The sequence below is a fragment of the Panthera pardus genome, unplaced genomic scaffold (genome assembly GCF_024362965.1).
Source record: "Panthera pardus isolate Hobbes unplaced genomic scaffold, ASM2436296v1 HiC_scaffold_21, whole genome shotgun sequence".
NCBI lineage: Eukaryota > Metazoa > Chordata > Mammalia > Carnivora > Felidae > Panthera > Panthera pardus.
The window spans coordinates 835,023-860,645 of NW_026526777.1; the positions used below are offsets into that span (position 1 = coordinate 835,023).

The following is a 25,623-nucleotide window of genomic DNA, read 5'->3' on the forward strand; positions in this document are numbered from 1 at the left end:
AGGGAGAATGGGGATGTGGGCCTTCCACGCCGAGGGAGGAGTGGCAGGGGAGGGGCCGGGGGCGGGGCAGGGTGGCGGGGCGGGGCCGACTCCGGCCGACCTGATGGAGTGCCACCCGACCTTTCGGGCACAGGGAGGGAGGGGCCGGGGGCGGGCCTGAGTGTGGCCCGATGCGTGGACAGCGCCCGGGCGGGGGCGTCTGCCCGGGGGCTCACCTGGCGCTGTGGTCGGATTCCTTGGGGGGGGGGGGGCCCTCCAGCCCAGCCCCACAGCCCTCCGCTCCTAAGGGGCCCCGGAGCCCCAGCTCCCTCTGCACCCCTTCCTTGCTCAGGCCCAGGGTGTGGGGGGCAAGGCTGGGTATCGGGGGAGCCTCTGAGTTCTGAGGGTGCGCAGTGCGAGCTCGCCGCCTGCTTCTGGCCCCCTGAACTGACCGGGCGTTTGAGTCGGGAAACCAAAGCTGTCGGCTTTAAGCTGACCCAGCCTCCGTGCCCTCCGCAGAGGGCGCCGGGCAGGAAGCGGTGGCGCCGCCCCAGCCCTCCCCCGCCGGCCAGACCCGAGCTGGGGTGAGGCGCGTCGCGTTGCCGCCTCCGGCTCCTCACGCGGCACGGTCTTTGCCTCTGTCCCCGGGCCCCCGGAGGCCGTGTCCGCTCCCTGCTCCCAGCGACCAGCTGGGGACCCCCTGGCCTCTCAGCCCAGTCAACGGGCCTCCGATGGGCCTCCTGCCCCCCTCCCTGCCACGTGAGTGGCTCCGATTTGCTGGTCCCAGCCCGTCCTCGGTGCCACGGAGGGGTCAGTCCGCCCCGCGCAGCCAAAGGGCCGGCCGGCACGCCGTGCTGTCCTCCGCAGCCCAGCCGGCCTCACCGCTTCGGCAGGCACGGCAGAGGCGAGGGCAGTGCCAACGGGTGGGGGCGCACATGGCACAGGCCACGGGGCCAGACGGGCTCAGTGTGGATTCTAGTCCTGGCCCACCACCTGCTCGGTCAGCCCACGGGAACAAGTCTGTTTGCCCTGCGGGGCCTCGGAGCCCCCATCTCTACCATGGGGGCGGGACTGCCTCTTCGGGGGGGGGGGGGAGCCGAGGAGGAAGGGAGGTTCTCCAAGAAGCCCAGTCGGTCCCTGGCACGAAGCAGAGGCTTCGCGAACGTGCGGTCGGGGGGCAGCCAGAGCTGGGGCGCTGGGCTCACCTGACTGTCCTGAAAGCCTCCCTCGCAGACCCTCCCTTACCACGTGTCTCTTCCTTGAGCAAAGCAAGGCCCCTGAAGCAGGGCGGGGACTGGGGAGCTGGGGACTGGAGAACATTGCGGGGCATGCTCGGTGGGTCTGACGGCCATGCCTCTCTCTGGAGAGCTTTCTGCAAAGCGCCGTCCTGTTCCTGGGCTGTGCTCCAGCCCTGACCCTGGCCTCCCTCCCGGGTCAGCTCCTCCCAACACGGGTGCGAGCTCATAGCCCCTGGGCCGATCTAGGCTTGTCCTGGCCGCGGATGTCCGGCCAGTAGTTGGGCCAGGTGTGCCTCGGCATGCGTCCCCGCCTGCCAGAATGGGCTCATCTCTCCTGAGGGGGGTGTCTTGGCCCGTGGACCCCCCTCCCCGCCCCCCCCCCCCGCGCCCCCCCCCCCCCCCCCCCCGTTCTAGAGCAGCAAGTTGAGACTTGCTTGCATTATGCCTGGACCCACAGCAAACTCAGAGTCCTGGGAAAGTCCAGGAACCAGAACACCAACTGGAAAGAGCCCTCCCCCTGGAGGGTGGGGTGCCCGCCGGAGGCCTTCCCTCCTGGCTCTCCCCGCCCCTCGTCAAGGCCTGGGCCACGCGGAGGGCCCTGTCAGCTGCCGCTGCGCCTGGCCTTGCGTTAAGTGCTTCCTGCGAGTGGCTGTTGTCCAAGTAAGTCACCAAAAACGCTAGAGGGGTCTAAGTTGGCAGCTTGCCCAGCGTTTCGTGGGCATCTGACACATGAGGAAAACAAGGCCTGGAGACCGAAAGCGCTTTGCCGTGACCTTGCTCATTCTCGTCTGTAAAACGGGGAGGGCAGAGCTGGTTGAGGGCCGGAGCGCGGAAAGACAGATGGCTGCGTACGACGGGGTCACCGGGCTGGGCCCTTGGGGCGGTGCCATTTCCCCATGTCTGGGCACCGCCCTTTGGGGCCCCTGCCGCTGGGGGGAGGGGAGGGCAGCAGGGTTTGAGCCCTCGGGTGCTGGGAACTGGGGACAGGCACAGCCCCTCCTCTTCCCTTGTGCCGTCAGGGGGCGCCGAGGCAGTGACTGGCCCGTCTCTCCCGGGGACGGCGGGGCCACAGGCCGTGTGCCAACCACGCCGTCCGACTCTGCTTTTGACGGCCGGCGCTGCGGGCAGGAGGCGAGCAGTCTATCGGCGGCCGCCTGACGGGCCTTCTCCGCAGACGAGGGCTGTGCAGGGAGGGCAGAGGCAGGATCTGGGGGCTCGACTCCTGCCTCCTCCAGCCCCAGGCCCTTGTTCCCGGACGGCCTGCAGGCAGGGGGCTCCCGCCGACACAGAAGCCGCCTCAGAGAGGCGGAGGGACGGTGGGGGGCCGCTGGGGGAAGGCTAGGGCGTCGGTGAACCCAGTCCCTGGCCGGAGCGGACTCCGGCTCTCAGCCGGCTGCTCCCCGGTGTGTGGGCTGCCGTCACCTGCCCGTCACCCGCCCAGGCCGGAGCGTGAAGCGGCACCTTCGGTGTGTGGCCCAGCGGCCCGGCTGGCTGTCACGCGGCTCCTAAGGGACTGTAGGTCTAGGTGTCGCTGCGACTCCCGCCCACCCACCCTCCCTGCGCCCCCTGCCCCCGCACTGGCCTTGGTCTCCCTCGTCTGTGCTCCTGGAGTATTTGCACCGGTCCTAGCCAAGTCCAGGCCAGACGCACTAGGAACTTCACGTTCTCGTAAAGAAAGAGGTTTCCAAAGCTGTCTTGTCTGTCTCATATTTGGGGGCTGGGGTTGGCAAATTCAGGGACCCGGGACCTGCTGGAGGAACGACTCGTGAGGCGTGACAGATGGTACGAGACGGGAGCAGCCGTAACTCCGGTACTGCTCTGGGCCCTACCGGACGGAAAGGAATCGGCCAAGCGGCCGGGCCCCGAGTCACAGAGCCCAGAACCAGCTCCTGGGGGGGGAGGGAGCTCTGGGGGGAGGGTCCCTTTCAAAGAAGGGGCCGGAGGCAGGCTGGCCAGGTCTCACAGGTCCCCTCACAGCTGCGGCCCGCGTGAGCCCCCTCTGCCGTGGGCCCAACCCAGAAGTGGCGTTCAACTGTGGGCCTCCCGCACCTGAGACGAGCCGAGGACACCCGTGGGCCCCCGTGGGTGGCCCTGCTTCCCAGCCCACTTGGTGTGGGGGTGGGGGCCATCTCGTTCCCTCTGCACACGCGCCCGGCACCTGCACTAGGTGTGAAGGCTACCCTGCCCTCCGCGTGGGACCAGGAGCCGCCTGACGGGCTCCTGGTCGGTTCCGGGTGGGGCAGATGTTCCCCTTCGAGGTCTTTGGAAACCTGTCCAGCTGACTCGGCTCGGGGCTCTCACGGACCACGAGCGACAGCCATGCAGAACTGTGGTCCCTAATGTGCTCCTGGACACGTCACTGGCCCTCCGGCCTCAACTGTCCCATCTGCATAGCGGACGGGGAAGGAGGCTTCGCTGGGACTCAGCCTCCCCGTCAGGTACTTCGGCTGGATCTGGTATAGACCGTGGACTAAATTACCACGTGGACAGGGGTGAGTCCTCTCGGAAACTCAAGTGGGAGGACAGTCCAGTGCCTTCCACACGCAAAGCAGGGGAAGCCACGGCGGGTCTCCTGGGACTTCGCTCCAAGTATGGGGCTTCCCTGCGGGCCCTGGGGGCCACACCGAGCAGCAGCCAGGGGCGGGTGCCCTGTGGGGGCAGGGCGGTCACCTCCAAGAGTGTCCCCTGTTCTGGGCCGGGGGGCATCCCGTCCGTCCGGTGGGCTCGTGAGGAAGGGCGTGTGGGGGTGGGCCCCAGCCCCGAACCCCAGGACCACAGCTCCGTCTGTCCCCGGTCCCCCTACCCCCAAGACCACAGGCCCCTCTGTCCCCAGTCCCTCCCCCTCTCCCTCCCCCGACCCCCGGACCACAGCTCCGTCTGTCCCCGGTCCCCCCACCCCCAAGACCACAGGCCCCTCTGTCCTCAGTCCCTCCCCTCTCCCCCCCCCCCAGGACCACAGCTCCATCTGTCCCCAGTCCCCTCACCCCCAAGACCACAGGCCCCTCTGTCCCCAGTCCCTCCCCCTCTCCCCCCGCCAGGACCACAGCTCCGTCTGTCCCCAGTCCCCTCACCCCCAAGACCACAGGCCCCTCTGTCCCCAGTCCCTCCCCTCCCCCCCCCAGGACCACAGCTCCGTCTGTCCCCAGTCCCCTCACCCCCAAGACCACAGGCCCCTCTGTCCCCAGTCCCTCCCCCTCTCCCCCCGCCAGGACCACAGCTCCGTCTGTCCCCAGTCCCCTCACCCCCAAGACCACAGGCCCCTCTGTCCCCAGTCCCTCCCCCTCCCCCCCCAGGACCACAGCTCCGTCTGTCCCCAGTCCCCCCACCCCAAGACCACAGGCCCCTCTGTCCCCAGTCCCTCCCCCTCTCCCTCCCCCGACCCCCGGACCACAGCTCCGTCTGTCCCCGGTCCCCCCACCCCCAAGACCACAGGCCCCTCTGTCCCCAGTCCGTCCCCCCCCTCCCCCCCCCAGGACCACAGCTCCGTCTGTCCCCGGTCCCCCCACCCCCAAGACCACAGCCCCTCTGTCCCCAGTCCCTCTCCCTCTCCCTCCCCCGACCCCCGGACCACAGCTCCATCTGTCCCCGGTCCCCCCACCCCCAAGACCACAGGCCCCTCTGTCCCCAGTCCCTCCCCCTCCCCCCCCCAGGACCACAGCTCCGTCTGTCCCCAGTCCCCTCACCCCCAAGACCACAGGCCCCTCTGTCCCCAGTCCCTCCCCCTCCCCCCCCCAGGACCACAGCTCCGTCTGTCCCCAGTCCCCCCACCCCCAAGACCACAGCCCCTCTGTGCCCAGTCCCTCCCCAGGACCACAGCTCCTTCCGTCCCCAGGTCCCCCCACCAGGAAGCCACGGCCGCACGCTTTCTAACAATTCAGAGTCTCCTTTTTTATTTCTGAGGAATGTATAACGTGAGTCACTGTTACCAAGGGACACATAAGAGCAGAACCGCAGCCACGGCCACACCAAGCCTGAGCTTGGGCTCTTCCCACCCAGCGCCTGGGGTCACACCAGGACCCAAACCCACAGAGCCTCTCCACGTGAGTACAGGAAATAGCTTCAGCGGTGACACGTTTCACAAGTGATAACCGGAGGGGGCACAACAGCCATGGTCCGGACGAACCAACTACAAAGATCATTTAAAAAAAAAAGGAAGAGGGCGTCCTGGTTACTAAAAACAAACACCGGACAAGAAAGTAGAGCAGGGCAGGAGGGAGCTCTGCCCCGTCCAGCCCTGCGGGGGCGGGCGGGGGTGCAGGGGCGCGGTGGGGGGGGGGGGGCACGTCCCCGCACAGCAGCATCTCCGGCAGAAACCTCTTCCTACAGCAGAAACCGAAGGCGACAAGTCTGCGACGGCGCCTCTGACCTCGGGGCGCGGGGCTGGGGTTCTGAGGGCCGCGTGCTGCCAGTTAAAGAGGAGGCAGCTGGGTCAGAGCTGGGGTCCTGACACCCAAGGTGGAGCGGGGGCCGCAGGTTCCGAGGCGCCTCCGCCCGGGGAACGGGCACCGTTTCCCTACCGGTTCCTCGGGACACTTGGCTGTTCCACAAAGACATCTTCAGTATGCTTTAAAAACTTGGGTTTTTTTTTTATTTTGGTCAGTTTTTGGTCAAAAGCACAGAGGAAACAGTAGCCACAAGAACAGAAGTGTGAAGGGGGGCGTATCTACTGCTGAAGAGGTGGGGGCAGACGGGGCCGCCTCGGCAGCAGTGTGGGGGTGCGGGGGGCGGGGGACAGGCTCCTCGGGGCGCCGGCGTGGAGCATTCTCGGACACACACGGCCACCACCCGGAGGCGGGCTCGGGTCTGGAGCGCGTCCGGCTGACTCGGGCCCAGAGCTGGACTCCGGGGGGACGGGGGGCTGGGACCACGGGAGTCAACGCTGGCTGGAGGTGCGGACGGGGTCCCGCCTCCCGGGGCTTTAGGACGAGCTGCTGTTTCAGCTACAAGTGCTGTCGAGTGTCAGCCTCCAAAGGGTCCCTAACGGGCAAGGAGACCTCAGGCCTGTGACCGGCCCTCCTGAAGCTACCTCGCAGACAAAAGCACTTGGATAAATGGAAAATTAAGTCTGACTTTTAAATCTGTGCAATTACAGGTTATCTGTAGCAGTTAAGAATCAACACTTATGACATTTTTAAAAACTCTTCGTTTACCCACGACTTCGTCAACTTTCACTGGCGTCACGGTCACGAGAAACACGCGGGCGGTACAGTGATCTGACCCAACGTGACATTGTGCCCTTGTTCTAAGTCCTGATTATCTGAGCGGGGAGGACCTGTTTCGGAGGACTTCTGCCACCAGGGGGTTGGGGTCTGTGGCCCTGCTGTCCCCTGCTGGCAGGACAAATCCCTAGGAATGCTTCAGGAGGACAGCTGCGGCCTGGCGGTTTGGCGAGGCGGGTCTGTGCCCCCTGGGTGGTCGGCGTCGCCCCACAGGACCCTCTGCTATCGCTGGGGGACCCCCAGGCTGCGCCAGCCCTCCCGGCCGCCCTGCCCCCTGTGCCCGCTAAAGTGCAAGGCCCGAAGGTCGCTGACCCCCACGGCCCCGGGACTGACGGACTCCTGGATGTCTCGCCCGCTTAAGTTCGCCTCTCACCCTCTGGGAGGAAAAGGAGAAACTCCATGATCAGAAGGAGGGGATCGCAAAAGGGCCGCGGGGAGCCGGCGGGGAGGGGGTGGGGGGGCGGACAGAGTCCGCCGCTGAAGCCCCCAGCGCTGCCAGGACTCAGAGCTGACGGGGCCCCGGCCAAGATGGCAACAGGTCGATGGCAAACACAGGGAGGGGCAGCGGGAGCCAAGTGGGGCTGGGCGGGTCGTGGGCGAGGACCCTCGTGCTTGCGTGGCGGGAAGAGAAGGCGCGCCTCCCGCCGCCCCTGCAGGCAGGGCAGGGGTGGGCACCCCCCCCCAGAGGCCGGGCACGCAGGAAACCCAGTTCCCGGTGTCCCCAGCATGCCCCCGCCCCCACCCCCACAAGACAGCACAGCCCGCCTCGCGCCCACCCTGCGGCGCCCGGCCCGCTACACGGGGCAGAGGTAAAAGTTCTTCTCCTCCTGGGGCTTGCTGACCCAGTTCCCGTAACCCATGTCCCTCAGACCCTTCTTGAAGTAGTTCTTGGCCACCTCATAGTCGCGGGCCGCCTTCTTGGCCTCCCCGTAGGAGAGTCTGAGCAGGTCCCTGCGGTACCGGAAGGAGCACAGCTTCTTAAACAGGAGGAAAATGTTCTTTTTGGAGACCCGGGACAGCTCGTTCCGCGGCCTGGAGGAACAAGAGAGCTCAGCACTGCCCGGGGACAGAGAGGGAGGGGAGCCCGGCGGGGGAGGTACAGGGGGCAGCCGCCAAGCGGCCGCTGAGCTCTGGGGAACGCAGACGGGGCGGCCCGCGGCTCCTCACCCATCCACGGTGCCTCTGGTCCCATCCAGGATCTCCAGGTCGTAGCCGTCAGCCAGGCACCAGTTGACGCTGGTCTCCTTCGTCTTCCCGGATTGCCTCTTGGAGTCGTACACGCTGACGCGGCCAACCTGGGATGGGTCCCGGGAGCGACAGGAAAGATGGAGACTTCCAGGAGAAGGTCCTGTGGCAGGGACTGGGGACTCCCAAGACACGGGGGGGGGGGGGGGGGGGGGGGCCCGGGATCCCTCCCCGTATCTAGGGTTCTGTCTGAAAACCAGACTCACTGAGCCCTGCTCGACTCAAACGGGCTGCAGACAGAAAAGCAAGCCCTCAGCATCCAAGGGGACAGAGGGACTAACCCCTGGGACATCCCCTGCCCACAGCGGATACAGGGGTGCCACGGACAGGCTCACGCGGACGGGAGAAAACATCAAGGGGAAGCGGATGGGGCCACACACCTTGGGGTGGTTGACGATAAAGGGGGGCCGCAGTCCGTCCTCGAAGGCACTCCCGTCCCTGGTCACACGGCAGCAGATGGCCCGAGTCAGATGCCCTTGGCTGAACAGGTAACCTGGGTGCAAAGAGGAAACCATGCCCGTCTGTGCAGGGAGCGTGAAGAAGGTCCCGGTGGGGCCGTGAGGACAGAGGTGGCGCCCCGCACCCGCAGGCACTCCGGGCTCCAGGCGACGCTGCGGCTGGAGCCTGCTTTCCGTGAGCCACTGCGAGACCCGCCCGGTGAAGCGCCGGCGCTGAGCCCGCCCCCCCCCCGCAGCAGGGTGGCCACCGGACACGGCACAGCGCAGATGCCTCGTCAGCACCCAGCCACGATAAAATGCGTGCGGCCCCGACGGGACCCTCACCCAGGGTGACAGACTTGAGGTACACAGGCTGCAGGAAGTGCGTCAGCAGCGCCCCCTGCAGGCCCAGCACGTTCCAGCGCAGGATCTTGTCACTACAGGACATGGTTCGGAGCCGCTCCCCCAGCCGAATGCCGTCCCACGTAGGCACGATGTCACTGGACTCCACTGGGATGGTGCCTTCCCCTGTGGAGGGACTTGGGTCAGAGCCACGGGGGCCCCTGGGCCAGGCCACTCCTGCCGCGGGGCTTCTACGCCTCACGCTTGGGCCAAGGCACTGGTGGGCTCATTCTGGCCGCACCAACACCGTGCTCAGTGCTGGGAACAATGGCGAGCGACCCAGAAGACCTCTGTGCCCCTGGAACGTGTGCGCGGGTGAGGGGGCAGGAGGGAGTAGACAGACAGCAGCAGGTGAGGGGCAGACGGACAGCAAGCGAGCAAATGCTCCGCACGCACAAACTCTGAACGGCGACAGGGCCCGGAGGCTGGGAGGGTGGCGCGGCCGCCCGGGACGGACTTGCAGGCAGAGCAAGAGATGTGGAGAAGCCACGGCTGAATAACGGTTTCAGACACAGAGCACAGCACAAGCAAAGGCCCTGAGGCAGCAAGAGGTTTGGTTGTCCAGGTTGCCGACAAAGAGCCAGTGGGCCCGAGCCCTCAGCGGGCGCGCAGGTTTGCCTTTTCTGTGCGGTGCACTGGGAAGCCGCCACGGGGCGCTGCTGCGGTTTTTTACGCCCAACGTGGGGCTCGAACTCGTGACCCCGAGATTATGAGTCACGTGCTCTTCCGACGGAGTCTGCCAGGCGCCCCTTGCTTTCGTTGTAACAGCTTTGCTGAGATAGAACTCACCCAACTAAAGCACACGGTTCTGTGGTTTTTACTGCGTTCGCAGAGGCGTGCGACCCTCACCCCAGTCAGAACTTTCACGGCCCTCGGGAGAAACCCGGCGGGCCGGCCCCTCCCACCCCAGGCCCCAGGCGACGCTGGTCCACCCTCTGTCTCCACAGAGTCGCCCCCTTTGTACTCCGGACGCGTCGTATAAACGGAGCCACGGAGCATGTGACCTTTCCACTTCGTGTGTCCTCAGGGCCCAGCGAGGTGCCGGCACCGCCCCCTTTCGCGGCACCACGTGGACAGAGCCACTTTGTTCACCAGCGGGCAGACCCCGGGGCGGCTCCCACCTTCTGGGGACACAGCCAGGGGCCAGCTGCTGGGTCCCGGGTCCCGGGCAGGGAGGTGACCCGGCCCGAGGGCGTGGGGGCAGCCGTGAGCGGACAGCCCAGGGCGCGTGCGCTTCGTTTCCTGTCCCCTCCTGTTTTCCCCGCCCTCCCCGTGGCGGTAAGATCACCTCCCGGGAAGCTGTGTTTCTGGCCAGGCTGTCCCCTGAGTTCCGGGTGGGCCCTCGGGCTCCCACATGACCCCCAGACTCAGAGCGGAGCCCCGCCCCCGCTGCGGTCCACGCCTGTCCCCGGGCCCCCCCCGCCCGGCAAAGCAGCCCTCGAGCTCTGGCAACGGACGCCAAGAGCGTGGCAGCCGTGCCTTGTCCCGGCGGTGGCCCCGGGCTCGGCAGTCTTCCTGTGGGGACGCGGGGGACGGTGCCACTCACCGTTCTCCACCTTGGTGCGCAGCTTGCCCTGTTTGGGGTTCTCGAAGACAGGGTAGTGGCGGGACTCGGTGCTCTCCACGGCACGGTCGCTGCAGGACTTGTCGAAGAGGGCGCCGTCCCCACACGGGGCCGTGCTGCGGGGCGGGGGCGGCCGTCAGGGCCCGTGCCGTGGCCCCGTCCGGAGCCCAGGGGCTCGGGAAGCGCGGGACGTGGAGGCGGCGAGGGGCTTCCCCTGCAGCCCCCGGGGGGCGGCCGGGCACGTGGGCCACGCCGCGTCCACGCGCCCTCAAGCGCAGGCCTCACCTCCGGGCCAGGGCGCCCCCGGGAACCGACCGTGGAGCCTGGCGGGGCTTCGGGCGGGGACCGCGCGCGCCTGGCGTCCAGGTGGACACGGGGACCACACACCTGATGTACAGGTGGAAGGACACGGTCTTCTTGATCTGGAGCTTCTCGCCTCCCTTCGCGGGCTCGAAGATGCTGTCCTTCGCGGTCTGCGGGCTGTACTTCATCAGCTCGCTGTAGAGGAACCTGCGGGGACGGCGCCGTGAGGACGGCCGCCCGGGTGCAAAGGGCGGGGGCCCGAGTCGCGGAGGGACGGGCGGAGGCTCACCTGATGAAGCCTCGCCGGGAGATGATCTCCGCGTGGCAGTCGTTGACCGTCTCCCCCTTCAGGCTGAGAGAGTCGCCCTTCACGCAGCGGTTCCCTGCAAGCAGGGGCGGGGGGAGAAGGTGACCTCTCCGCAGGGCACGGCCAGCCTCCCCGCACTCGTCCCCCCCCCCCCCCCCGTCCGCGTGGACCGCGGCCGCTAAGAGCCGCACGGCGGTCCGCTCCCGCCGCCGGGGGGGCCCCACCGACCTGTCCCCAAGCTGACCACGACCCCCAGGTCGTCCGAGGCCTTCTTCATGATGACGGCGGCCAGGATCTTACGGCCGAGCAGGGAGGGCTGGAAGCTGTTGGTGAGGGCGTTGAAACAGCGGTGGCTGAGCATGGCTATCTGGTCGTGGAAGGTGCTGCCCGTCAGGGGGAGCTGTGGGCACAAGGCTGCGTCAGGCCCGCGGCGCGCCCCCCCCCCCCCGCCCGCCCGCCCGTGCTGTCCCCGCTGTGCGTGCTACTGAGGCGCGGAGTAAAGCCCAGGAGTGCGTCACAGGACAGCAAGGTAAGGCCCCGAGAGAAGATGGCAGCAAGAGTAGACGTCTTAACTGTCTTTGGCTGTGCTTCTGGGGACCTCGAGAGGAGGAGCATAGTTCTTCTGAGAGTGGCCCCTGTCACTGGGGTTACCTCTGTGAAACCCATGCGCTCGGCCTTCTCGTCCTCCCCAATCAGGACGCGGAGCGCCGCATCGGCCGCCTCCTGCTTGCCTTGCTTCTTGCTGTGGGCGCACACGGCCGGGAACCAGCGACCCCCGACTTTGGCCTGGTACACGAACCTTCGGGACGAGAAGCAGGATAGAGACACGCGCCCGACCGCGACCCGCGTCGCCGCGAGGGGCCCGCGGGAGGCGCGGGGGCACCGGGGACTCACGACGTCACGTCCACCAGAGCCAGAGGTCACCCGGACTGTTACTCACCGGTTCTGTCTACGCCGACTCTTCTTCAGCGTAGACGCGTTTATAAGGGAGACTTCGTGTACACGGAAAACCGGGCTCACTTGTCACGAACTGAAAGTGGCCCCAGAACTGGTTGACAACACCGGGTCATCGAACCTGAGGGGATGCGGCTGCCCGCGAGGGCTCTGGGCCCGCACCACAAAGCTCAGCAGGTCGGGGAGGGGGTGTGAGGAAATACGGCGGGGGTACTTCTGTCCAGAGCTTAGGCAGAAACGGCAGCGGCGCTCTCCCTCGCGGTTTAACACTCTACTTCGAAGCACCCGATTCCGTTTCCTAATTTCCCGGTCGGCCCAAGAGGACCCTCGGCGTGGCGTGGTCGGACGTGGAGACGTGCCTTAGGCAAGGGGCTCAGCTCTCACGAGGGGGCCCTGGGAGGGGCGCGCCTGGGCACGTGAGCCGGTCGGCCGGCCGGCCAGGCAGGGGCGGGAGAGCGTGACGGGCGTCTCCCGCCAGGGTGTCAAGAATCCTAGCTTCAGCCCCGTCCTAAGCTGCTCAGGCAGGAAACAGAGCCGGTCCCCTTACGCTCAGTCACGCCGAGCGGCCTGTCCGGTGCAGGGGACGCCCTGACTCCTTCCTCCACCACCCCGGGGCGTGCGGGCCGGAGGGGTGGGGGGAGCAGGAGGAGGACAGGGACATGGCGTGACAGATGCCAGAAAGCAGCGGGGGCCAAACCGGGCCTTTGAGAGACTCCGCAGAATCTCACGCCTGTTCCGCGCGCTTGAAAAGTACGAATTCTTACGCACGAAGACAGACAGGCGTGCAGGACCTCCGACAGCTGCAGACTACAGCCATCAAGTGAGTATCGCGGTAAAGCGAGTCACAATACATTTTCTGGTTTCCCAGTGCACGTGGAGATACGTTGGCGCCAGACCGCAGTCTCTTGGCGTGCCAGCGCTGGGTCTAAAAACCCCACACGTGCCTTAACTAAAACATACTTTATTCCGAAAGAACGCTAACCATCACCTGAGCTGTCAGCGACGTGCGATCAGGGGTCACAGACCACCAAACGTAGTGACGCAAAGGTTTAGGTACCGTGACCGTCACCACCACGTGGCGCAGAGACAGGAAGTGAGCGGGAGAGCTGGAAAAACGGCGCCGACAGACGCGCTCGACGCAGGTTCCCGCAAACCTTCCGCGTGTGGCACCCGGTCCGTGGGAGCGCCAACGGGGTGTGCCTGTCCCTGCCCCGTCAGGGCCTGTATGTGTGGGACACGGGGACCTGTCGCTTGAAAGCTACACACAGAAGCCACCAGCCACGGTCCAAGCGCTCCGTAAGCACGGGTCTGGGGTGAGGGGGGGCGGCGGGCAGGGGGGACGCGTGCAGCCGGGGGGCCTGCTCGGAGGCTGGTGAGACGCAGGGCTGAGGGCGGGAGGCGGTGAGCGGTGCAGGGAGGGCGGAGGGGCGTCCTGCGCAGTGCGATGCGGGTAGGGGGGTGCCCGTCACAGGACCGCGGCTAGTACCAAACGCAGCGAGCTCCCCTCCCAGCGCCGACCTGGGCCGAGTTCGCTCCCTCCCGAAGCGCCGTCCTCCTCTTAAGCCCCCTGAGGCCACCGCGTGGGCGCCTCTCCCTACTGAGTCAGGCCGCCGAGCAGACCCTCAACCCATCACACAACCTGAGCTCTTGGTGACACGCACGAGATAGGAGACCTCACACCTGTCCCTATCAAGGATCCCTGATTCGCATCTGGCGCCCGTCCACACAGATACAAATGTGGCCCCTCAACATTCCTGAATGGATGAACAAAGCTGGGAGAGCAGGAGGCCACCGACTGGTTTCGGCGCTGGAGGCGGCAGGAGGTTTGGGCCAAACTATATGCACAACACACGGGCCGAGGGACGGTCTGCTTGAAGGACGTGCAGGGAGAGGGAAGCCGGCCCGCCCCTAGGGCTGTGGCCGTGGAGCAGAGGGCGGGCAGTGGGGTCACCGACTGACACGGGAAGGACCGGGGGAAATGGCCACGGTGGGTGACACCCAAGAGCTCTCCTCTGGGCAGGTGGGACCAGAGGGGTCAGGCGGAAGCGACAGGAGACTGGACACGGCGGTCCGGAGCTCTGGGAAGGTCTGTGTTTGGCGGGCACATTCGGTGGTTTCCAAGGAGGCCAGAGAGGGGGGAAAACAGAGGGCACAATGTGTCACCCCGACAGCAGGTGCGGGTACTGCGGCCCCAGCCCCTCGCCCCTCCCACGTGCGTGGGCGCTTGCTGTGGCCGGGGGGTCTGCCCTGCGCTCCGTGCGGGGCCACAGCAATTTCTGAAATTCTGCGTGAGTCACTCAAACTCCTGGGGGGGGGTTCTGTGCCAGGAGAAGACGAGAGGGCCAGAACGCAGGCACGAAGAACAAGGCTGAAGCCGGGGGGGGGGGGGGGGGGGGGGGGCGGCTGGGCGCAAAGGGCAGGCGGAGGCCAGGAGCGCAACGGCCTCTCCCCGTTCCTCCCGCCCTGTTCTTACCTAGTCAAGTAAGAAAGGATGGACTAGGGCAAGAGCTACGAGTAGTTCACGTAAGAGGAAACACAAGTAGCACGTAAATATGAAGAGATCAACGTTACTTATCACTAAAAGAAAACTTAAAATAAGATGCCATTTTTATGAGCTCTTCTCTTTTAGGGACCTTTTAAAACTGAGTAGTTGGGTACCCCACAAAAATTCAAACAGTTAATAATTAATATATCGTGAAAGTCGGGGGCGCCTGGGTGGCTCAGTCGCCCTGGGCGTCCGACTTCAGCTCAGGTCGTGATCTCACGGCTTGTGAGTTCGAGCCCCACGTCAGGCTCTGTGCTGTGACCGCTCAGAGCCCGGAGCCTGCTTCGGATTCTGTGTGCCCCCCTCTCTCTGCCCCTCCCCTGCGCGAGCTCTGTCTCTCTCTGTCTCTGTGTCTCTCTCTCTCGGAAATAAGACATTAAAAAATTAAAAAAAGAAAAGAATACAGCGAAAGTCAGGAATCCCTCATTCCGCAGAAGCAAACGCCGCCGCCAGTATTTCATCCCGCGAGAAGGGACCCTAGGTGGCCGTCCGCAAGCTCGCGCTCACATCCCTCCCTCCTGCACCCTGGACGGGCTCACCCACACGGGGCAGACTCTGGCTCAGGGCTGCGAGGTGCTCCGTGGTGCGGGTACACCCTCAGTTTCCTTAACCGCCTGCGGAGGACACGGGCACGGACCGCCTGTCCCCGTCCCTCGCGGGTGTGGACTCCCCGGGGCGGCCCCACCTCGCCGTAACCACCGCACGCTGAGACGCACCACGGACGCCACGGGGGTCGCCAACCATGTGTATTTACAGAGGGAGTCGAGCACCTTCTGTCGGTACTTCCTGATGCTTTTCTGGGGACAGTTCACCGTCTTTGTTTTCCTATCAGACTGGAAAAGAATCCCTCGTTTTTTTTTTTTTTTAATTTTTTTCACATTGATTTCTTTTTGAGAAACAGAGTGAGACCAAGCGTGTGAGCGGGGGGAGGGGCAGAGAGAGGAGGAGACACAGAACCTGAAGCAGGTTCCAGGCTCCTGAGCAAAGCGGTCGGCGCAGAGCCTGACGCGGGGCTCGAACTCACAAAGCGTGAGATCACGACCTGAGCCGGAGTCGGACGCTCAACAGACCGAGCCGCCCAGGCGCCCCGAGAATCCCTCATTTGTAAAGAAACTGGCCCTGAGTGTTTTTCCCTCAGGTGATCCTTTTTAAGAAACACCACTTGTCCTGATAGCCCGTCTCCATCTTTTCCCTCTGGGACTTCGTCTGCTGTGTCTTGTTGGAGAGGCTCTGCCAGTCCAAGATGCTCGAACAGAAATCCACACTTCCATCCAGTGCTTTTGGGATTTTACCTATTTCTTTTAAATACACATTTATACATGTATACGTATTACGGACGTTTTAAGATTTTAAGTCCTCTCTACACCCAACGTGGGGCCCCAACTCACAGCCCCAAGATCAAGAGTCACATGCTCCAGCGACTGAGCCGGTGCCGGGGCGCCCCCGGTTTTCCTACTTCGGTCCCGGACACTGCGATCCGACGTGACCGAGGACACGGACACCCGGGGGGTGAGACGTGGTGGGCAGCCTTCGCCCTGCCGCCCAGTCACTGCCGTCCCCCCGACCTGCAGCCCTGTGCCCCACCACAGGGCCCGTCTGCGTCCACCTGCCGTGCGACCCGCCTTCCCCCCTCACAGGCCGATGCGCCGCCGGGCATGGGGTTCCTCCCGCCCTCCATCTCCTAGCTCTTCCCCCCACGTGGGTTTTTCATATGAAACGGGAATCACGTTTTCCAGGTGGAAAATCAATCAATTCTGCCAGCGTTCCATTGGGATCGCGTTAAACGTAAGTAATCTGGGGACAGCTGCTCTCATCACGTGGGACTTTTCTACCTAATCGGAGTCTCAGAGCCCGTGTGTTTCCCGCTCAGAACGCGCCAAGGTCTTTTTATGCGTTTAGCGCCTGCTGCAGACAGGCTTTCTTCCACTACGACTTCGAACTGCCTGTTGCTGCAGAGAAGCTCTTGATGTTTCCAGGTGATTTTCCGCCGTCCTGCTCTCCTGAACTCCCGTTTCTGTCCCGAATACTTCAGCGATGCGATCACATCACCTGCGAACCCTCGCCTCCCTACCTCCCTCTCTTCATCCTTCTCTGTCTTAACGGATGGCATTAGCTTGTGATGCCGGAGCACCACGGAGTAATGAGGACGCGACGCCCACGTGTCCCCTGACTTTACTGGGAGCAGCTCCAGGTTCAACGTGAAGGAGGCTGCGGGCTGCTGGCTTCACACTTACTCTGTCACGCGAAGAAGCACTCGACAGTTTGTGCTTTATCAACAGCTTGGCTTTCTAAATGGAACGGACGCTGAATTTTAACTAAATGCCCTTTTGGAATCTCTGCAGATGACCTGTGGGTTTTCTCCTTCCATCTATCGGTAACAGTAACGATAACAATAAATATCTTAACACAGGCTGATCTTTGTGCCGCACTGAGTTCACTGCTAGCGTTTTACAACAGCAAAGAGAAGCATTTTGATACAAATGTTTCCAAAGTCGGTGTCAAGCCACTCCCCCTCTGGGACAGACCCACACGAGTGCCTGTTCCCATTAACCAAAAGAAATCCCAAGAGGACTTTTGCTTTTATGCAAAAAGGCAGACGGCGTGCACACGCCCCCGCCCCCGCGGCTCAGATCCAGCCTCGGTAACTCCAAAGCGGGTCTGAGTGCCCGTGCTTTATCTGGATGTATTCTGTGCATCTGTTAGCAAGATGCGTCCTAAGGAATCAGAAATGCCTGAGAGAGGTGACTTTTTGGGGTCTGGGAACGCTAAAAAAAATCTGCATTTACTTAAATGAATGGCAAATGCTTTTTGCCTTCTGCCACTTGGCTCTGGAAAGACTTCTAAGGAACGGTTTACTCCCGGGGAAGCCCGTGATTCTGTACTGGTCACGACGAAGAGGGAAGGACTGTTCCGTACTTACTGCTGCCAGAGGCATAAGCATCGTCTCCTTGGAGGAAAACACAGCGATACTTATCAAAATTTCGGACGCACGGAAGTTATTCACTGCAGCGCTCTCTACAGCGGCAAAGTTTGGAGACAATCTGCCTACTGGTGCCCAGGGGGCTGGCGAGACGGGGGGTGAGCCCGAGCCCTGGGCACCGCAGGGACGCCTCTGGACACAGAACGGGACAGGAGACGGAAAACTCCACGGTTACACTGTCGTGTGGAAGCAGCAGGCTAGACGCCAAAGCGCGTCTGTGCTTCTGCGTAACACAAGGGACACGCGGCAGCTCGGCTCGCGTCGTCACGCAGATGCTCTGGAAGGACGCGTGGTATAAAGTGATGACACGCCGGGGTGTGGGTGTGTGGGGAGGCGGGCGCGGGGCCAAGGGGAGCAGTCAGGACGAGGCTGTTGGGTCTCATTCTGAGTAGTCTATCACCTACACGGAAACCCAAACCCTTCGAAACCGTGTGTGACTTCTAGCCCAGAGCCCCCCTCCTGAGAACGGTCGGCACAGACACACAGCACCAAGACTGCCTCTAGGAGCAAGAACGAGTCCGACCCAGTCGTCACTGAAGTTGGTGAGATCAGTGACGCAAAGTGAGGGCTTCAACATCGACAGCAACCTTCTCTTTCTTAAGCCAGGTGCTAGGTGTCCCCTACCAGGTGTCGCCCAGGTGGGGCGGTGTCCATTTTCGGAAAAGACCTTTTATATCTCTTGCCCGATAAAACAACTGTGAAACCATAAGCATCTATTCAAGGAAACATGTAGCTGTGGGTGGCGCCAGTCGATGGGAGCACGTGGCTCTTGATCTCAGGGTCGTGAGTTCGAGTCCCACACTGGGTTCAGAGATGATGTTAAAAAAAAAAAAGACTGGGGCGCCTGGGTGGCTCAGTCAGTTAAGCGTCCGACTTCAGCCTAGGTCACGATCTCACGATTCATGAGTTTGAGCCCCGCGCTGGGCTCTGTGCTGACAGCTCGGAGCCTGGAGACTGCTTCCAGATTCTGTGTCTCCCTCTCTCTCTCTGCCCCTCCCCTGCTCATGCCCCGTCTCTGTCTCTCAAAAATAAATAAATGTTAAAAAAAAAAAAATTAAAAAAAAAAAAAGATTTAGGGGCTCCTGGGTGGCTCAGCCGGTTAAGCACCTGATCTCTGGTTTTGGCTCGGGTCATGATCTCATGGTTTGTGGAACTGAGCCCTGCATGGGGCTCCAAGGATTCTCTGTCCCTCTCTCTCTGCCCCTCTCCCGACAAATACATTTTTTTTTTTAATTTTTTTTAACATTTATTTATTTTTGGGACAGAGAGAGAGCATGAGTGGGGGAGGGGCAGAGAGAGAGGGAGACACAGAATCGGAAGCAGGCTCCAGGCTCTGAGCCATCAGCCCAGAGCCCGACGCGGGGCTTGAACTCACGGACCGCGAGATCGTGACCTGAGCCGAAGTCGGATGCTTAACCGACTGAGCCACCCAGGCACCCCATAAATTTTTAAAAGACGTAGAAAAAATACAGAAATATGTAGCTGTGGAAAAGAGTCTGATAGATGTGTGTACCTGAGCTATATATGACCTCTAAGACACGCTGGTAAGTTAAGGAGCCAGTGTAGAACAGAAGATATAACTTATGCCCATTTTTGTTTAAAAAGCAGAATGAGGGGCACCTGGGGGCTCAGTTGGTTAAGCGTCCAACTCTTGCTATCGGCTCCGGTCGTGATCTCACGGTTCTGAGATCGAGCCCAGTGTAGGGTTCTGCATTGAGCCTGGAGCCTGCTTGGGATTCTTCCCCTCTCTCTGCACCTCCCCTGACAGGCTTCTCTCTCGCTCTCTCTCTCCTCACCTTCTCTCAAAATAAATAAACTTACCAAAAAAAAACCAAAATGGAAAGAAAACGCGCTAGTACAAGCATGGAAGTTTCTAGAAGTAGTGTGGAAACTGGTAACGAGTCAGAAAGAAACCAGCAGAGAAAGGAGCCTTTCCCCCACATACTCCTTCAACCGGCCGGAATGATTTTCTGCACGTTCCTTTAAAACTTGAAACCAGGGGCGCCTGGCTGGCTCGGTCGGTTAAGGGTCCAACTTCGGTTCAGGTCATGATCCCGTGGTTTTTGGGTTCGAGCCCTGCACTGGGTTCTGTGCTGACAGCTCGGAGCCTGGAGCCGGTTTCATATCCCCGTGTCCCCCTCTCTCTCTGACCCTCCCTGGCTCACACTCTCTCTCTCTTAAAAATAAATAGACGTTAAAAAAAAATTAAAACTTGGAATCAGTTAAAAGCAAGAGGAGCCTGCTCACACGAACCCTCTGGGCGGCCCCCGAGCGTCTTGCAGGTGGCCACGCAGACAGGACGGGACCCCCCCCCCCCCGCCCCCCCCAACACCACCCTGGCCACTGCAGCCTGCACGGCCCTCCTCCCCGAGGCCACGGCGGGGCCGGCACACTCACTTGGGCTCGTGCGGGGGGCCGGACTGGTCGACCAGCTTGAACTCGGCCGCGAAGCCGTGGGAGCGGGCGTACTCTAGCAGGCCGCCCACGGGGTTGGTGTTCAGGTATCTGACGAGCTCGCCCACCCTCCTGACCTTGCTGGGCATCCCGGACTCCAGGTTCTCAAACGATTCCACGCTGGCGCCTCCGGGCTGAAGGAGAAGCGGCCACGCAAAGAGGAGCCGTAAGCGCCTGTGGAAAGCTGAGGGGCGACCCCGCGCCCCCGGGCAGCGACGGCGGCCCACCTGTGTGTCGGAAGGCGCCGAGCTGGTGGCCTCCCCGTGCAGGGCCTTCATGGCCTCCTCTGCGGCCATCTGCTTCGCCGCCTTCTTGCTGGGGGCACTCGCGGTGGGGAAGGTGTGGGCTCCCATAGCGACGCAGTACTGGAACCTGGCGGGAGGGGTGGAAACGGCGCTGACGGGACGCGGCCCGGCCCCCGCCGGGGCGACCTCTCGGGGCCGGCGAGCCCTCACACGCGTCGCCTCTGTGCCTCGGCCCCCGCGGCCCCGCCCCCCGCCCCTCAGCCTGGCTGACCCCGCGCCACGCGTGGGCCTCAAGCCAGGTGCACCTCCTCCAGGGACCCCCCTCTCGAGCGTGTCGTGCGGGGCCGCAGGCACGCGGTGGCACCTCTCGGAGACGCACCGCCAGTACCCTCCGAGCCGAGGGTCTCCCTACCGCCCGGTCCCCGCTTGGCCCCCAGTCCCCCATCCCAGACTGTCTGCTCCACAGCTGCAACCCTGCCCTCGAGGCCCCCGTCTTGCACAGCAAGAACAGGTGCGCCCGCTCAGTGAGACAGTCTGCCGTCCCTCAGGAGGCCAGCAGGGGGCTCCCTTTGGAGGAAGCCTCGGCAGAGACACAGGACACAGCGATGTACTTGGGGTCGTGGGCAGGGCCTTCTCTGGACAGGAGGCGGAATTCACAGGAGCTCCCCAGCTTGTGCACGCACTCTAGCAAGGTCGTGACGGGGTTCTTCCCGGAGAAGAAGGGCGTTGCCGACGTGGCGCTGGGCTGGGACTCCGTGGCCTGGAGAGAACGAGACAAGAAAACACCGGAGAAACCACTGGCTTGTCCATCGTGGTGCAGGGAACGGGTCGGCCACAGGGTGGGGGGCTGACCTCCAAAGGAAGGGGGTTCGGGGGTTCTGGGCCTGCGCCACAGGGAAGGGTGAGTTCTTTAAACGTTCCGGGTCTCAGGGGCGCCTGGGTGGCTCGGTAGGGTAACCGTCTGACTTCGGCTCAGGCCATGATCTCACGGTCCGTGAGTTCGGGCCCCGTGTCGGGCTCTGTGCTGGCAGCTCAGGGCCTGGAACCTGCTTCGAATTCTGTGTCTCCCTCCCCTCAGCTCCTCCCCTGCTCACACTCGGTCTCTCTCTCAAAAATAAATAAAGATTAAACGTTCTGGGTCTCATTTCTTATCTGCCAAGAACGGGGCTTGGCCTCGGTCATCTTTTTTTTTTTTTTTTTTAATTTTTTTTAACGTGTATTTATTTTTGAGACAGAGAGAGACAGAGCATGAATGGGGGAGGGTCAGAGAGAGGGAGACACAGAATCCGAAACAGGCTCCAGGCTCTGAGCTGTCAGCACAGAGCCCGACGCGGGGCTCGAACTCACGGACCGCGAGATCGTGACCTGAGCCGAAGTCGGCCGCTCAACCGACTGAGCCACCCAGGCGCCCCGGCCTCGGTCATCTTTAAGGTCCCTTTCCGGTCTGGAGGTCTGTAACTCCAGGTAGGCCGGGGAGGTGGGCAGGCAGGGGTGCTGGGCCTGAGGGGAGGAGGCGCGGGAGGTGTGGTGGGGGCAGGAGGGGGCACGGACCCATTATTTGCGTTGAGGCGGCGTGCAGAGGCGGGTTAAGATGTGGGTATGCTCGTGATGTGGGGACAGGAGGCCTACCTTCTCCGACCCCTTCTCTACGGAGCAGTCGTAGGGCTCTTCTGCCCGTCCGCTGTCCCGGGCTTTAGCCTCCTCGAGCAGGATGGTCATGGCTTTGAGGGCTGCGTCCTGCTTGGCCACCTTCTTGCTGCCAGCTTCTGCTGGGGGAAACTCTCGGCCACCAATGATGACTTGGAATTTAAATCTTGATGGAAAGTGAGATGTGTGAGTGCTGGCCCGGCCGTCCCTGCCGCCCTCTCCACAGGGCCCAGGACCCTGAGGCCTCTGCCCCACCAAGGGGGAAGGGCCTTGCCTTCCGGAAACAAAGCGGCCAGGGCCTGCGTCCCCAGAGCTCGTTAGAGTGAGCACTTGGGGGACGCCTGCGGCCTGCTGACACTAAGTTAAGACAGAGCCTGTGCAAACGATGACGAGCCACAGCCACCACCACCGCCACGTCTGTGGTCGGCCGGCCGCCTCTGGGGGGGCTCCTCGCTGCCCAGCCTCACGCGCCCTGACACCCACGGGGTCAGATACCTGCCGCTTCTGGGGCCTGCCTCTGTCCCCAGCCTCCCTCAGAGACACAGAGCTCTCTGCTTTTGAGTCCTTCTACAGCTCTGTGTGTGAAGCTGGAGAAGAAAGGACTCCCCCTTGTTATGCAGAAAACCAAAAAGCCTTTGTTCTAGGCCTCAGGACTTCGCTTGGACCTCCTGCATTCAAGTTTTCAAATCTGTTCCGCTCTTTGCTCAACCTGGGATTTCATTTAGGAAAGCAGGTCAAGTTTCTGGTTCCCCAGGTCTTCTGATGTACCTGATGCTGTCTTACAGCTGGAGTTACAGGCAGGCTGGCCACAGAACCCGCTGCCCCCCGGTGTGGGGGGAGGGGAGAGCCTGCCAGCCACCAGCCTCCGGCCCAGAGAGAAACGGGTCCTGGCCTCGCAGCTTTAGGACATGCCCCCCCACCCACCCCCCAGCCCGCCCGCCAACAGCCACCCTGCAAGGGACAGAGTCAGCCGCGGCTGGGAAGGCAGCCCGTGGCGAACGCAGAGGTTAGTGGAACCCTCTCCCACCCCAGCTCTCCACCGGGCCCTTCGGCAGCCCCTCCGGGCCCACCCGCCTCCCTCGGTCTGTCCAGGGGCCTGCAGGGACCTTTGGGGCCGGGCCCGGCCGGCTGCCTGAGTGAGGAAGTTTCTGAGTTCACAGCTCAGGAGCCACAGCCAGGGCTCGCCCACCCACGTGCGTAGAGGCGGCGGGCGAGATCAGAACCGCCACCTTCGACGGGCAGGTAGCCGTGAACTCGGAAGCCGCCCTCTCCCGGCCGGAGCGGGGCAGGGCGGGGGCCGGGACCTGAAGCTGCTGCCTGCACGTGCAGCCTGGCCCGGCTCACCCGTCCCGTGCCTCTCTGGAAAGGGGGGGGAAGGCACACGGAAGGGGCGGGGAGTCGTCTCCGTCACCTGCGGCCCGCGGGGACGCGGGCACCACGCCGAGGCACGGAAGCCAGCCCTGTCCCAAGAAGCCGCGTCCCGGCCAAAGGCCCAGCCCGCCCCTTGCTCGGCCGGGACTCTGGCTGGCTCCCTGCTCTACACCTGCAGGAGGGGCCGACGCGGGCGGTTTAGCCAGAAGGCAGAGACACCGAGGGGGCGGCGGGGCCAGGCGAGGCAGGCGGCGCGGCCCCGGGCGGGCTCTTACCGGGGCTCGTGGGGCGGCCCGCTCTGCTCCAGCAGGTGGAACTCGCAGGGCTGAGCGGCGAACTGGGCGTACTCCAGCAGCCCGCTGACGGGGTTCTTCAGCTGGCACTCCGCCAGCTTCTTGTAGGGCGAGCACCGCGGCCAGCCGTGACTGTAGAAGGAGGGCATCTCCATGATGGCTCGAAACTCACCTGGGGCTGCGTGGATGCTGTTCAAGTCATCTGGGATGTCGTCCGTGGCCCACTGGCCGTTTTCAAAGTCCACGTACCCGCTCTTCGAGGGGCCGTTGTCCTGAGCGGGCGGCTTCGGCTTCGCCGGCTCCGGCGCGGCCTCCCGCCTGCCCTCCGGCTTTGCGGCAGGTTCCCGGCCATTCTCCGCGTCTTCTACGGCCGCCGCGTCGTCCGCGGCATGGGGCACGGCCGCGTCGCGGGGCGGGAGCGCCACGTCTCCCTTGGCCTCGGGGACGGCGGCCGGACCGGCCTCGGGCGCGCTGTCCGGGTCTCTCTTTATCTGCATCCGCTCGCGCTTCCTGTCAGTCAGGTACCACACCGGGGGGGTCGTCCCCTGCCGGCACACGTCCCCCTGCCGTTCCAAGTCGATCAGCACGGCACTGACGTCTCGGGCCTTGCTGAGGCCAATGTTCTTGGCCAGGTTCAGGGCAGAGGCGTTGCACACGTTGAACAGGTAGCTGCAGATCTTCTCTTTGATCTCAGCCATGTCCGAAGGCTCAGGAGCGGCTTCCGACTCAGACTCGGAGCTTCGGTCTTCAGGGTCCAAACCCGGGTCCGAGTTCCCAGCGTCCTGGCGAGCGCGGTCTACGTCGGCTACTTGGCTACGCGGGTTCCAGGCCTGAACCGCGGGGGCGATTCTCCACAAGGGGGGCGTTCCCGCCTCCTGATGTAGCTTACCCTTCTTTGCCAGGGAATACAAAACTCGATTGACTTCCTTCTTTGGGACTCCGAGCTTCCCAGCCAGATCATGTGCCGTGGCCGCCTTCCCTTCCCCCAGCTCCCGCAAAAGCTCTAAGACCGTCCGTTCCTGGTCCTGGCTGATACCTAGGTCCTGGAAACGTGAGGAAAGCCTGTCGACGCCTCTCCTCGGCAAAGCCCTGCCACGTGGGGCAGGACACCAGGACCCTCTCTGGAGCACCTGACTTCTGGGAGGCACGTCCCTGGGGGTACCCCAGGTCTCCAGTCCCCTGCTTCTGGCAGGTGGTCCTGGAATCCGCGGCCAGAGTGCAGGGGCGAACGGTGGCAGCGAAGGGGTCTGCTTTCCAGTGAGGGGCACGGCAGGGAGCCGCCCCCTGAGAAACTCTATTTGCTGGAGCTGGAAACTATTCGGGTAAGACCTTGGCCGTGGCTGCTGGTGTCTAAGCTTGCTGGGCTCACAGCCTTGAACTGGGTGGGAGTGGTGCCTGTGGAGGGAGAACCCCTGCAGAAGAAGACGGAGAAGAAAGCGCATTAGGCAGTGGTGAGCCCGCCCCCCAGGTCGGTACTGCCCGGGGCGCTGCACCTGACTCTGGAGGGGCGGGGTGAGGGACGAGTGGGCGTGTGACCCGGCAAGGGTGCCCCCCCCCGCCCCCAGTACTGCCTGGGGACCGCCAGAGGGAAGCATGAGGGAGCACGCGGGGCTCTCATGCCGCAGCCGAGCCTCTCCAGCAACCTAGCGCCCTCCTTCCCCTTTGGCAGGATTATAGGGAGTCGAGAGGGAATCCTTCCACCTTCTCAAATCATTACCCTTCTAAGATGAAGACAAACACACAAACAAATGTCACTTTGTCTTAAAAACAAAAGCAGAGGGGCGCCTGGGTGGCTCAGTCGGTTAAGCGTCCGACTTCGGCTCAGGTCACGATCTCGCGGTCCGTGAGTTCGAGCCCCGCGTCAGGCTCTGAGCTGATGGCTCGGAGCCTGGAGCCTGTTTCGGATTCTGTGTCTCCCTCTCTCTCTGCCCCTCCCCCGTTCATGCTCTGTCTCTCTCTGTCCCAAAAATAAATAAAAAACGTTGAAAAAAATAAATAAATAAAAAAAAATAAAAAAAAAAACAAAAGCAGAACAATAACCTCAAAACGCCCAGGGAGTCAAGGGACCAGGAAGCAGCCTCGGCAGGGCCCCGGCGTCTCTCCGCGGGGTCCCGTTTGGACGGGGGAAGAGAGGGGAACGCGCACGGGGACTGATGAGCCGGAGGCCCTCGCGGGCGCCCAGGATCTGGTTTTGGGGGGCTGGACGGTTTCCTTGGGAAAAAAAGGCCATGCTGTCCTCACGCTTCAGCATGGTGCCCAGGTACGGAAGAGACGCCGGGCGCTTTGACCCAAAGCCTCCGAGGCTGGACGTGTACAGCGGGCAGAATCCTGTTCCCCGGCAGGCGGCCCCGGGCTCCCTCAGGCTGCCACACCTTTACCAGAACACGGGCGCCCGCGAGCCCGTCCCGCCCCGGCACGGACCAGGCTCACCCCCTGCCCC

At 63.5% G+C, this 25,623-nt stretch overlaps 1 protein-coding gene across 5 annotated transcripts in view; it reads right to left on the minus strand.

Moving 5' to 3' along the window:
• Window positions 1-5,777: 5,777 nt before the first annotated feature.
• The window catches only part of ADAR (adenosine deaminase RNA specific), a 38,892-nt gene continuing 19,046 nt past the window's right edge, over window positions 5,778-25,623 (minus strand). For 2 of the 5 annotated variants that reach the window (XM_053908731.1, XM_019431452.2), the window contains exons 2-15: window positions 23,166-24,595; window positions 21,502-21,685; window positions 20,484-20,632; window positions 19,855-19,999; window positions 19,571-19,761; window positions 11,268-11,493; window positions 10,923-11,094; window positions 10,677-10,770; window positions 10,472-10,594; window positions 10,067-10,200; window positions 8,464-8,646; window positions 8,062-8,174; window positions 7,604-7,731; window positions 5,778-7,468 (exon numbers count right to left, since the gene is read on the minus strand). In XM_053908731.1, coding sequence (XP_053764706.1) covers window positions 7,231-7,468; window positions 7,604-7,731; window positions 8,062-8,174; window positions 8,464-8,646; window positions 10,067-10,200; window positions 10,472-10,594; window positions 10,677-10,770; window positions 10,923-11,094; window positions 11,268-11,493; window positions 19,571-19,761; window positions 19,855-19,999; window positions 20,484-20,632; window positions 21,502-21,685; window positions 23,166-23,881 — 2,796 coding nt within the window. In that variant the 5' untranslated portion in view covers window positions 23,882-24,595 and the 3' untranslated portion in view covers window positions 5,778-7,230. The remainder of the gene's footprint in view (window positions 7,469-7,603; window positions 7,732-8,061; window positions 8,175-8,463; window positions 8,647-10,066; window positions 10,201-10,471; window positions 10,595-10,676; window positions 10,771-10,922; window positions 11,095-11,267; window positions 11,494-19,570; window positions 19,762-19,854; window positions 20,000-20,483; window positions 20,633-21,501; window positions 21,686-23,165; window positions 24,596-25,623) is intronic. The other 3 variants (XM_019431456.2, XM_019431454.2, XM_019431455.2) reach the window with 3 other exon arrangements.